Source organism: Limulus polyphemus, unplaced genomic scaffold, assembly GCF_000517525.1.
Source record: "Limulus polyphemus unplaced genomic scaffold, Limulus_polyphemus-2.1.2 Scaffold470, whole genome shotgun sequence".
NCBI lineage: Eukaryota > Metazoa > Arthropoda > Merostomata > Xiphosura > Limulidae > Limulus > Limulus polyphemus.
Genome location: NW_013666080.1, coordinates 494,563 through 507,801, shown reverse-complemented (window position 1 = coordinate 507,801; position 13,239 = coordinate 494,563). Strand labels below are relative to the sequence as shown.

General features: G+C 33.4%; 1 protein-coding gene across 1 annotated transcript in view; it reads right to left on the bottom strand.

Annotated features, from left to right (window-relative positions):
* Positions 1 to 8,023, bottom strand: part of LOC106458484 — a 37,367-nt gene extending 29,344 nt beyond the window's left edge. Inside the window, exons 1-3 of the mRNA XM_013918003.1 lie at positions 8,015 to 8,023; positions 7,215 to 7,298; positions 6,324 to 6,644 (exon numbers count right to left, since the gene is read on the bottom strand). Coding sequence (XP_013773457.1) covers positions 6,324 to 6,644; positions 7,215 to 7,298; positions 8,015 to 8,023 — 414 coding nt within the window. The remainder of the gene's footprint in view (positions 1 to 6,323; positions 6,645 to 7,214; positions 7,299 to 8,014) is intronic.
* Positions 8,024 to 13,239: the final 5,216 nt, after the last annotated feature.

Sequence of the window (13,239 nt, the reverse complement as noted above, 5' to 3'; positions counted from 1 at the left end):
GTCTTACACTGCTAAATTAGGGACGGCTAGCGCAGATAGCCCTCGTGTAGCTTTGCGCGAAATTCATAACAAACAAACATTATCTATTTTAAAAAATGCAACTGATTTTTACTTTATTATAATCATATTAGCAAGCATCATGTCAAAGTACAATACGCTACTGGGGAATAAAGGCCCATTCCTTTCAAAAACTTCTAGTGGAGTAAAAAATAAATTATATAAATAAAAGAGGAGAAAAATTATTTCTTAAAGGAGTAAACAAACATAAATAAAGGGGTAACAGATGGAGTATAAGTATTTTTACTTCTGTAAGGGAGTGCAAAATGGCATAAAAAATAGTAACAATGTAATTTCACACTAAATTTCCATGAAACACTTTTTTATGCGATTGCACAAAACTCTTAAACTACTCGTCGATACAAAAATAAAGTAATTTCTCACAATCGCCACTGTAAAAGTATTTTCTCTTGCTACGTTCGTTTATTTGCTTAGCATATCAACGTTTTTGATCTTTCTTTGTGAGACATTTAAGATCTATCGCCTAAATTAATGCATGTAAAGGAATCAGAATGATCAGGAGCAAATAGAACGCATTAAAACTGTTTTCCATATGAAAAAGTTGTGCACTCAGTATATCATAAGATAACTTATACCATCCTTTGTTTTTGACCATACTTTGAATTTATTTACTTCGGACTGAGACACATCTATCCTGCACATTTTCAAACAAGATAAGATTCCTGTCTTGGACCAGCTTACTTTCATCAACCCTGCTAGTTTTTTTTTGTTAAACACAAACGAAATCAGGAAGATTTATTGTTTTTTTTTGTTGAATTTCTTGGAAAGCTACTCAAGGGCTATCTGCTCCCTAATATAGAAGTGATAGACTAGAGGGAAGTCAACTAGTCAACACTACCCGCCGCCAACGTTTGGGTACTCTAATCGAAGAGCAAGATTGCCCATCACATTATAGCACTCGCACATGATGAAAGGACGTGCATGTTAGGTGATTAGTTTCGAACCAGCAACCCGCAGATTGCAAGTCGAGTGCCCTAACCACCAGGTCATGCCAGGCTCTAGTAGAAGTAAATTATGAATGTTGCACATCGCTTAAGGCAAAACAACAATACGAAATTATTAAGACAAGAGATGGAATGCAAGGTGCATGTAAAAGGAATAAGTTGATATAACAAAGCAACAAAATTTGCTTTATCATAATTTCTGATCAAAAAACACCTTGTTTTTCTCTAAATTACGAAGATATGGTGTGTTGGCAAATTATTACAGAAGGTATGATGTGGTTTACTATTATTACAGAATATATGGTGTGGTCTACGTATTTTTACAGAAGATATGGTGTGTTGGCATATTATTACAGAAGATATGGTGTAGCTTACGTATTATTACAGAAGATATGATGTGGTTTACGTATTATTACAGAAGATATGGTGTGGTTTACGTATTATTACAGAAGATATGGTGTGGTTTACGTATTATTACAGAAGATATGGTGTGGTTTACGTATTATTACAGAAGATATGATGTGGTTTACGTATTATTACAGAAGATATGATGTGGTTTACGTATTATTACAGAAGATATGGTGTGGTTTACGTATTATTACAGAAGATATGGTGTGGTCTACGTATTATTACAGAAGATATGATGTGGTTTACGTATTATTACAGAAGATATGATGTGGTTTACGTATTATTACACTACTTCTTTACTTACACTCAAATGTTCTTATAATTCATAAATGGTAATCATATTTCACTCCGTTGAACATTAAAAATGGACTAACCAAACAAGGCATTACGTTAAAAAATAATAATTAGTTGATATTCTATAAACCCTTAACTAAATACACCTTTAGATAGAATCCAAACATAGAATAATGATGAAAGCAAACCACCTTATTTTCCAAACACCAACTCCCTTATCAATACAAAGCATTTCGGTGATTTCTCAACATTGGAAGTTTTCTCATAGGTTAAAATAGTTTTGAACTTCAAACGAATCAATTTAAGTACTTAAGGAACAAGAAGGGATTTAAGGAGTTCTGTATCGTATCTGTGCTGTAAAATTAAAACTATAAAATACAGTAACTTTTTAAAAATACGAATGTTATTATATTTGTTCGTTACCCATTATATCTCAAAATATTGTGAAGTTACACTTCCTTTCTGTCACACATCTGCTTTATAATGGTTGTGAAAAATGTTAATATAGACACAATAAATACAGAGAAAAGGTTTTTTTTAAACGTTGCATGTATTTTTTTATTGCGATACTAAAGAATAACGGTCCAATTCTGCTCACCGAAAATGCAGACATTCGATTACCACAGAAGGACTGGTGCCCAACAGCTAGTCTTCCTCAGGCCCTGAAATAGGGCCCGAGAATATTGTTGTTTGATTGTTAAAAATGCGCTTTACAACCAACTATTTATGTGTTAACTCTATACCTTAGTTGACAGAGCACTTGCCTGTAGTGCGAGATTATTTGAGTTTGATTCCACTCGCGGATAACGTAAAAACCGGATTATCACATAAATTTAAGAAATGTCAGTTACATCGAAAATTCAAAGCTTGGAACAGGAGAATAAAATCAGTAATGTACATAAAGGAAATCACTTTATAGCTTAGAAGAATCTAGTAACTATCAGCTGATTACAGTTAGATTCAAGAAGGTTTGGATAATATTATAAAACTACATATAAGTTTAAGAAAGTACAGTTATGATCAAAGTTAAACACCTAGACTCACTTATGAAAAGCTAGATTCGGAAAACAAAATTTAATTTTAGAAAGCATAGTTACACGGAAAAGAACATTTTCACATTTAAAGGAGAATCGTTAGAGTTATGAAAGAACAGATAATGTAAAGATGACTAGATTCAAGAGGACACTTTTAAAGTTAGGAGACCATGGCTAGTCTAAAAATAGTAGAATAAATTTCATAATATTGAGATTGCGTTAGACATTTAATAAATTACTTTTTGTTCAGATCAGTTAGTTTCAGAATTTTCCTGCTAGATTTGCTAGAATAATGGTACGTTCAAGAAAGATCGAAACAGATTTAAGTGAAGATCAGAAGAAAACCGTTTTATTCGTAAGTAAAGTACAATCAGGATGAGTGGGAAACAGCTTCAGGTGAGCACACTTAAGATTAGAATGAAACAATGAGATTCATAGGAGTACATCTGAGCCCAAGGAGAAAGCGCTCTCATAACCAGGCCACTGCTACTTTGTGTTTTTACACTCAATAGAGTAAGATTTAAAAGGGAAGACTTTAACAAATGTAAAACTACATTCACAAGAGTCCGTACAGATGCATTCAAAATAACAGGGAAATTACAAGTAAATCTAAAAGAGAATATTTAACACAGATTTGGGACAGTGCGGTTACAATTAATAGAATGCATGTAATTTCACGAAAGTAACCTCTGCTTCAGACTATTATAATAAGGTCAAGAGGATACCTTGCTCCTGAAAATAATAGTCAACAGCACTGCTGCCAACTTGTGTTATTCTTAACTGACCGAATATTGAGATTTGACCGTCATTCTTATAACGCACACACGGCCATAAAGTGCGGAACTTTTTTTTTCTGTAAACACACGCAAAATTAGATACACAGATCTACAGTCCAGCATATTATCCAATGTCAGTGAGCCGCACTTGGCCTGTTAAAGAAAAACAAATAGGTTCAGGAAGAAATAGCTAGATTCAAAAGAAAATACTTAAATAAAGAAGGGAATAACTACGTTGAAGGAAGTGCTAAAAACAATTATGTTAAGATTAGAATATTATTCCTGAAAAATACAATTAAATTTAGAAAATACAGTTGTGATTAGTTATAATCAATAGAAAGCAGTGAGGCTTGCGAGAGTATAGTTAGATTCAGGAAACTGTAATTACAGCTAAGATATATTTATATTCAGGTCCTACGATCGGTTTCGAAAGTTAAAAGATATATACAGAAGAGCGCGACCAGGTTCAATAAAGATACATTCATGAAAGTATATCGTTCTCAGCAGAGAACAGATAGATTAGATATCTTACACCCCCCCCCCCCCAGTGGCACAGCGGTATGTCTGCGGACTTACAACCCTAGAAATTGGATTTAGATCCCCGTGGTGGGCAGAGCACAGATAGCCCATTGTGTATCTTTGTGTTTAACTTTAAATAACAAACGAAGGTGTCTTAAAATAACATGTTTCAAAAGAGTGTTCTTAAGTTTAAAGTTAAGACCAGGAGGATACAGTCAGATTCACTAGAGTGAATTTACTTTCAAGAAAACACAGACAGTTAGAATCAAAATGTCGAATTAGATTTAGGAAAATACATCTAAGTTCAATATAACGTTTTTTAAACCATAAGAGCATTGTTTAATTCTCGAGAATACTGTAGTATTCAGCAGGGAAGAGTTAGATAAAAATACACCTTGAACTAAGAGAGTATTGGCCAAGTGCAGAACAGTATTAATAGCCTCAAGAGTTACATTCAGAAAAGGTAAGTTAAAAACAAATACTGCATTCACTTTCGAGAAAAAAAAAACAGTAGAGTTAAGGAGAACCCAATTAGATTCAGAAGAATTCAGTGCAAAAGGATCGAGTTAGTCTAAAAGTAATACAAATGGTTTCTCGAAGCTATAATTAGAATTAAGATATACAATTAGATTCAGAAACACTACGTTACAGTTCTGAAGATTATATTCGTATTATTTATTGGTTTCAGAGTCTCCCCAGACATAGTTCGGAAAATATTTCTTTCAGATTACTGCTGGACAAGGTAGGTGATCAGAAACACTACGTTACAGTTCTGAAGATTATATTCGTATTATTTATTGGTTTCAGAGCCTCTCCAGTTCGGAAAATATTTCTTTCAGATTACTGCTGGACAAGGTTGGTGATGTGGTATGATATTTCGTCTGGACTATCATTTTTCAAAATGTCACAATACCACAAAGTATTTCTTTCTTCTTGTATTATTACCAGTAGATCAAGCCCGAACCAGCTAAAAAAAAGGGCCATGGCGCAATATTTACCCCAGCAATTTTCGCGGTTAGGATACATTAGACGTATCCCAAAACCTTCTTTAGATTATTCAAACCAAAGAATGAGTCTCGAAATTCATTCGTCCACTGATTAGTGAACTGTAGTATGATGGAGCTGAAGAGTAGGTATGCTTGAACCCTTATGAAAATATTGGGTACTATATTTAATGCTAGAGATTAGGTATTATTCCTAAACACGCTGTAAATTTTGCTAAGGTCAAGGAGTAATTAAGTTTCTGTAGTCCAGATAATATTTCAAATGATCATTTCCTCAGTATATTGCAAACAATGACCACTCATACAATCAACGTTGTACCACGACCGTATTTTTATATAGAGATCGATAAGGTACTTTTCTCATTACATTTTGTCTCCAACTGGCTACCTGTGGCGACTACTAACTTAATAATCCCAATGTAGCAGACCACCGTAGGATTGCAGTAATAAATAAGGGGCAACTATTGGCTCTGTAGTAGGTATCTGGATTTTGGAGTTGGAAAGACGGTCTCGAATCTGTGCGATACCATAAAATATTTCCCTCACTTTAAGCTCTAGGCGCAGTTTAAGAGTGGTAGCCAATCAAGATCTTAGTATGGGTGGTGAACGGTAGCGTGCCGCTGACTGGTTGCCTTCCCTTTGGTCAATAGTTCAAAATTATGGACGACGGCAAATAGCTATATAAGCTTTGTCATACATACCATATGCAAATTCGCAATCCTTTTAGAAATACACGTAATTTTGATCAATATGTGCGCATGCGTGTTCACGAGTTTGCTAATTAACATATTATCGTATTTTCTTTTCTTTTTTTACAACCTGAAGAAGTGAACACAAAACTTATTGATTCTTTAATTGAATTATTGTTTAGCTTGTTAAGTGTGAACTTTTTAAAAAGTATTTTACACATCCAATTCGATAATAAAAAAACAGTAACAACAATTTTTATTTCAACAGATATATTATACATCCAGATGAGCACAGTTTTTATTACTTTATGTATTAAGTCGTTTGACATAAAAATTAAATAAAAGTTTTAGTTTGCAACACCTGTACAGCAAGTAGCTAATACTGCGGTATATTTTAACTGTATAAAACCACATTGAAGCTTTAACGAATTCCAATGTTTTTAGCAGCATATATCATTATAACTTAAGCTTATCCTAGATAACCTTTACCTTTTTCCCACAATGCACTAAAGCTGATTTTAAAGCGGATATTATTTACGTTTTTCGTTGTTGTTTTTTTCACCAAGTTTTAATGTACTTTAATAGCTCCGATGGGGTGAGCAGGGTATCCCTGTTTTACCACTGGGTGTTTGATAACGACAGGAGCAGGAACAGGGTTGGATATGATGGTCACTCCAGCGGGGTTCTTGTTGTCGGTACCTGGCTCACTTGTTTCAATTTGGGCACGGAAACCTTCAACGTCAGCAATGTATTTCACTAGACGGTAAACACCGTTAGCATCAAAGTAACCGTAGCTTCCAGTGACACCTCCGCTGCCGTCACCAGACTCCTGGCGGCTCAGTTGAGTACCCAACTCGTCAGCTGTCTGGAAACCGAAGTCGTAAGGTAGGGGAGCGGGCTGAAATAGATTTTACCAAATATAGAAAAAAAAAATTGGTAATAGCATGGCTCTGTTTAATGTTATGCGCTATGCTACAACAGCTTAACCTTTTACAACAACGTAAAATAACAATAAAAAAACTTTGTCTTGTGCATTTTTAAGAAAGTATTTCTACATCCGTATTTGAAGTACTCAGAAAATCTCTTCTTCTAAGTAAACAATAACGAAAGTAACGATAATTACAAATATATCTCGGTGTATTTTAAGCAAAATGGAAAAACCTTTTTTTTCGTCTAACTGCTAAAAACTGGATAAGAAACCCTGCTACCAGAGACTATATATTCGTTAGTATGAAAGTTAAAAGTTATTGAAACTATCCAATGACAAATAAAATAATAAACAAATAATTAACCTCATCAACTAGACAAAATGAGAAATTTACATGAATTTATCTACCAAAATATTAACTTTACGAAATGCCGTTGGTACGTTTTTGTGGAACATTTAATACGTGCAATGGTATATATTCGTTTTCTGATTAACATTATCTACCAGGATGTTATATTTTGTAGATATTTTAATACTTACGTAATAAGCGTCTGGATGGTAAAGAGCTGGGTCGACAACACCACCGCCATAAGCTCCCGCTAGAATGGCTAGAAAAACAAATATCTGCGAAACGAAAACAAAGAAAATACGTATCAGTATAACAATAGGTAAGGAATCAGTCTAAAACAAAAATTTATATAGCAGGATTACTTTACCTTTTCCACAAAATAGCGCCAAATATATTATACAAATATTTACTTTAGGAAGTATGATCTAAGATATTTACAAGAGTACAGTAACAGTTCAGAAAAATAACTTTAAAATGAGTAACTCTAATAAGTGACACTTTAAATTTTAAAAGCCAAAAAAGGTAGAGCAACAGGATTTTCAAATCACGAAACAAATTTACATCAAGAAGCAAACTGATTAAGGTGGGAGTAATTAAACTGTTGTTTACATCTGATAAGATAGTAGTTATCCCTTAAACAACTGTTGTTTACATCTGATAAGATAGTAGTCATCCCTTAAACAACTGTTGTTTACATCTGATAAGATAGTAGTTATCCCTTAAACAACTGTTGTTTACATCTGATAAGATAGTAGTTATCCCTTAAACAACTGTTGTTTACATCTGATAAGATAATAGTTATCCCTTAAACAACTTTTGTTTACATCTGATAAGATAGTAGTTATCCCTCAACAAATTCGTCATAAAACTAGACATTTGATATGTTAAGCTCTAGAAATCAGTTTACTTAACGGAGATTTTATAAAACTCTTATCGATACTTCACTTACTGCTTTTATATGTATTCAAGTTACCACAGACTCGAAACTCACCTTCAACATTATGATTCTGAGGCTAGATTTAAGCCTTGAGTTCAGTTCAGACACTGTTATTGCTGTTACTGCTTGATAATTTCCCTTGTCTTTCCTTCTTTTATATATACGTACTAACAGGACGAAAGAGGGCGACGGCTAGTTTGTAGTTTTACAAAACTAAAAAAAAATCAGGCAGTTAAACCAACACAAAATAATAGAAACACGCTGCATAAACTCCATACTGTTTCAAACGGCATGGTTCCATTCAGCTAAACTTTGTATTAAAGCAAGTTTTTTCAGACGGCCTAAAAATGTCCTCTTATTCTAATACTATTTTCTTTTCTTCAGTGAACCTCAAAAGAGCAGGATACGCCCTTAGTATGTTGTAACGTGAACCGATTTAAACTTCACTTGTTGTTGACTTGGACAACACATTAGAGTAAAATTGAGATAAGTTGATATAACTCTAGAACATCAAATATTTTCGGGTACAGCAATTAAGAAAGCCAAGAAAGAAAGAAACTCTATATGTTTTAAACATCATTACTGACAAATAGATGTACAAAAAAAACGACTTCGTCTTCGCATATGAACCGCAAAATTAGCTCTTCCCTTAATCCTGTAAACGGGGAATGCAACTTAACTTATTTTCGAACATGGTCGCTGTTTATCAAATATAGTTAATATTATAGACAATAAACCTCATTAAAAATACCTATTATGTTGCGTCTTCCACAGCAACACAGTTGTTGAGCATAGAAGAATTATATTTTACGAGCTGATAGATCTACATAAGCACTTTGGAAAACTGTAAGTCGTAGGTGACAAACTTTGCAGGAACAACAGTATAATTATAATCAAATAAGTATAAATGGTTTGCATCGTAAGCAACAAGCATAACGTTTGGTATTTATAAGTGTGAATTTGAATTTTCAACATGAACAGTACCATGAGCCCGTGGTCTAAATGGCTAGGTCAGAGACCCCTAGTGTTCACATTCCTAATTGTTATCTGGTGACCAAAAGTAATGCAGCTACCAACAACACCTGCCGCCGCAAGAGCTTGGTTCGACTATTCGAACTGAATAACGGGGTTGACTATGACTTTTATAACGCACCCACAACTGAATATGTGAAGTATCGAACCTTGGATCTACAGCCCGATATGCTAGCCTCTAGGTCGCGCTCTGCCATCTTTTAGGGATTTGTAACATTTTACGTTACTTGTGATATGCACAGATTAGTGAACATATACTTGATGAGATCAAATACTTACAACTTTTTCGTAAGAATAAGAAAATAATAAAACAGAAGTTACTTGAATATTAGTTCTGACTATCTATTGGTTATTAGTTTATCACTCTCAAAAAGATAAGCTCATTCTACAGACTGAACGATATGTAAGCAAATCATACTTTCATTTATAAAGCATCAAAGTATGGAGTAGGTGTATGTGACAATGGGACGGGAGCCATGAACCATTGGATTTCACAGTCTAGGCACGTTAACCCTAGTCCATTCACGAATCCTTTTATTCAAATGTGGCTTCGGTTAATTTGATTTAAACCAAACTTTTAGTAGCACCGGTTTTTAATCGTGCCCGACCACAAACTACAATGGCCCCAAATTTCCAAGAAAGAACAAACTAAAGAAGTTAGCTTTCATTACGCAGCATCATAGAAGTTTCTTTTAACACCATGTTGTTGAAAGTGCTACCAAATACGATTCTTCGTAGTACACAGTACTACACAGCGTAAATACGATAGTTACATCTGAACAGCTTCCCTGCCGGACACTGCTGCACGAAAAGGTAGCATATCACTATCAAGATTTACTTTTGTTACACTTTTATACACAATGTTAGTGAGATATCTTTACAATAATAGTTTCCCTTTAGTACACAAATGTAGTAAAAGTTTTCTCTTAGTATGCAGAGATTAGATGCACTTTATGTGAATGAGTTGCTCATGTTCTTTTAGCGACTTGTTATCACAGATTCAAGCCGTGACGCCACGAAATACATGTTTAACCTCTCTCTCTCTCTATATATATATATATTTAGTTCACAGCCTCTTCATGACTCTTCAACACGACGTTGCTGTCACGGGTAGACTTGACGCTGGATTGTTTTAAAGTTTTTTCCAAACCGAGATTTTAAACGATGAATTACGTTTTCAATGTTCTATATGGAAGCAAAACATCTCATGCAGTAAAGAGTTTGAGACAGAAACAGGATCTGAAACCACATTACAAGCCAAGTTAGAGCAACACTCCAGTCCAAAGATAAACGGCTGACTGTTTTCATAAAAAAGATAGTCATATAAACTGGAATCACAACAATCCCATTTGACCACATACAGCCAAGTCTAACGATACAGCTCCCATTGACCTTTATACCCTAACATTAAAACAAAATAACACTGTACCTTGAAGCTAATGTGAAATATGTTAAGTAACAATAATAATACTGCATAAATTAAAATGAGATATATTGTTGTTGTTTTTCAGAGATTAGGTATCTTGAAATCTAAAGATAATTAACCAAACAAGTACCTCATAATTGTGCAGTTTATCTTATTATACACACCGTTGAAAGTTTATGCATCTACCGCTCTCTAACGTTATAGTAAGTGACGTCATTCAAACAGAATCAGAAAATATGACTTAAAGTGCATAAAGGTGTCGACGGTAATATGAGGTAAATTATAAACAAGGGCGTCAACTGATACCCTAAAATCAAGCACCTAGATTTACTTGTTTCACTTCAATCCTTCTCGAAGGAAATAATAAAAAGGCAGAACACTAAATAATCACCTTACACAAGAAAGATTGTTCGATATGTTCTTTCTTGCTCTGTTTGATTCTTTACTTTAGATTGTTTCTCTCTATTTACAATTATTGCATAGAATATATTTCAATTATGAGCTTTGAGATTCTTAATTGTAGCAAATGTTATTCGTTTTAGGTTAGGCTTACTCATTTAACAATTTAAGGTTTCTATCACCTGCAGTACCAAATTTATTACATCCTATTTTTCAAAAAAACGTGGAACAATTAGGAAGTAGAGGTTATCAATATTTATTATGTATAAGGATATAAGTTCTAATCTGAAACTACAAAGCCCTAATGTCTTTTCTTATTCAGAAATCAGAATATTGTCTAATAATAGTCCTTGTTTAGAACACTAAACACTACGAAAAATGAATAGATTTTTGTTTACGAAAATCTCGATTCTTACTAAAACTGTTTTGTTGCTCATGGTTGCCATAGCAAAGATAAGTTATTGTGCAGCTTTGTGCTCACCAGTAAAACTAATAATCTTGCTAAATTAACAGAGGGTGGAAATGAAGGTATCGAATTTGAAGATATGAAGAACTTTGAAAATATTAAATACTTTACTCATTCCGAAATAGGTGTTTTTGGATTTGCTGTATTAATTACTCGCAAAACATTAATAAATACGAGAAATATTTAACTTCTTCAGAATCACCTTTTAACCAATGATTAAAGTTTGTATCCTATTAAATTTTCCCTCTCCTCATTGTTTTTGCAAGGTATTCAACAATTTTATGTTTCATATTCACTCACCCCCACCAGTGGCACAGCGTATGTCTGCGGACTTACAACTCTAGAATCCGGGTTTCGATATCCTTGGTAGGCAGAGCACAGATAGCCCATTGTATAGCTTTGTGCTTAATTACAAACAAAAAACATATTCACCCTGATTATTAGGTAGCCTATTAAGAGCATCTAGCCATTTAGTGGCTCAGCGATAAGTTTAAGTGAGAGCTCATACTTCTAAAAATCGCAGATAACCCATGGTGTAGCTTTGTGTTTAAGAACAAACACAAAATTAAGAGCTTTCGATCAAATGTAAGCTAACGTGTATATCAGAATAATATGATTCGCTATAAATTTTAAAAACCCGCTAATACCAAAAAAATATTTTTAATTGCGTATGTTTCGGAATTTCCTTAAATTCCATCATTTAAAATCTAAAAAAAAAACGTTAGTTCATATTATTCGAATTACAAAAAAAAAACATTAGCTATTGAACGAGTTTTCCTATTTAAACTGAAGTTTAGAAAGAACATTTTTAAACGGCAACAATATAATATAATGTACCATAAAACGTGCAGCATATACATGTATAACAAATAACATTTTTAAGAGAAACCATTACAAAGAAAGGCTTAATTATAAGTATAAACACTGTATTTTTAAAATAATAATAAATATCAAATAAAAGCACTGAGAATCCTGAATTGATTAAATTAATGGCAACAGGAAGGAGTTGATGTTATTATTTAGTGTTGGGTGATCATTGAAAATGGAGAGACTATCTTTAATAAAGAATTAGTAATCTATGGTTTTGGAGTCGAGATTTTTTAAATTTTCTAGAAATATGGAGTGGTTATTCTCACTGTGCAATCGGATACAAGATTCGTGTGGGTTAGCTAGATTGTATCCGCTTCTAGCTGAAATTCCCATACGCTCACGTACACGTATTTGTAGGTAACGTGTAGTTTTACCAATATAGGTAGCTTTACAACTACCACAAGTGTATTTATATACGACCCACGAGTGTATAAGAATGGTTAGAGCGTCTTTGGTTTAAATATATATTTTTAATTTTAAATGTTGACGTAAATACTAAACGTAGCTTAATTTGTGGGAAATATTGTTTGATTATTTCTTAATTGGATGTTTAAGTTTGCCAATGAAAGGAGTGATATGAACTAGTGGATATTTTGAGACAGTGTGTGACTTTTTGGTAGGTTCTATTTTATTTGTTAAAATTTTTCGTGTGATAAAGTGTAAGAAATTAAGGGGATAACCATTACTTTGTATTATGTTATGAATTTTGGAAATTTCTGAGTGAAAACAGAAGTAGTCTGAACAGATATTATATGCTGTGTTTAGAAGATTTAGAACAAGGTTCTAGTTTCAATGAATCTGGTATGAAACTGTTGAAACGAGTGTATAAGCCAGTAAATGTTTTTATATGGTAAACAGATGTGACAAAGAGATTGTTTATTTCAACGTATAAAAACTAAGTTATTGTTTTCTTCCACCTCACGTGTAAAGTTTATACATGGATGCTGTGAGTTTAGATATTCTAAAAACTTCTTGATGTGATCAATGTTGTAAAAGAGTTGAAAAATATCATCAACGTTCCTTCTATATAATACTAGTTTGTAATAAAGGGGACATTTATCCAATCAATGACGCTCGTAATAACAG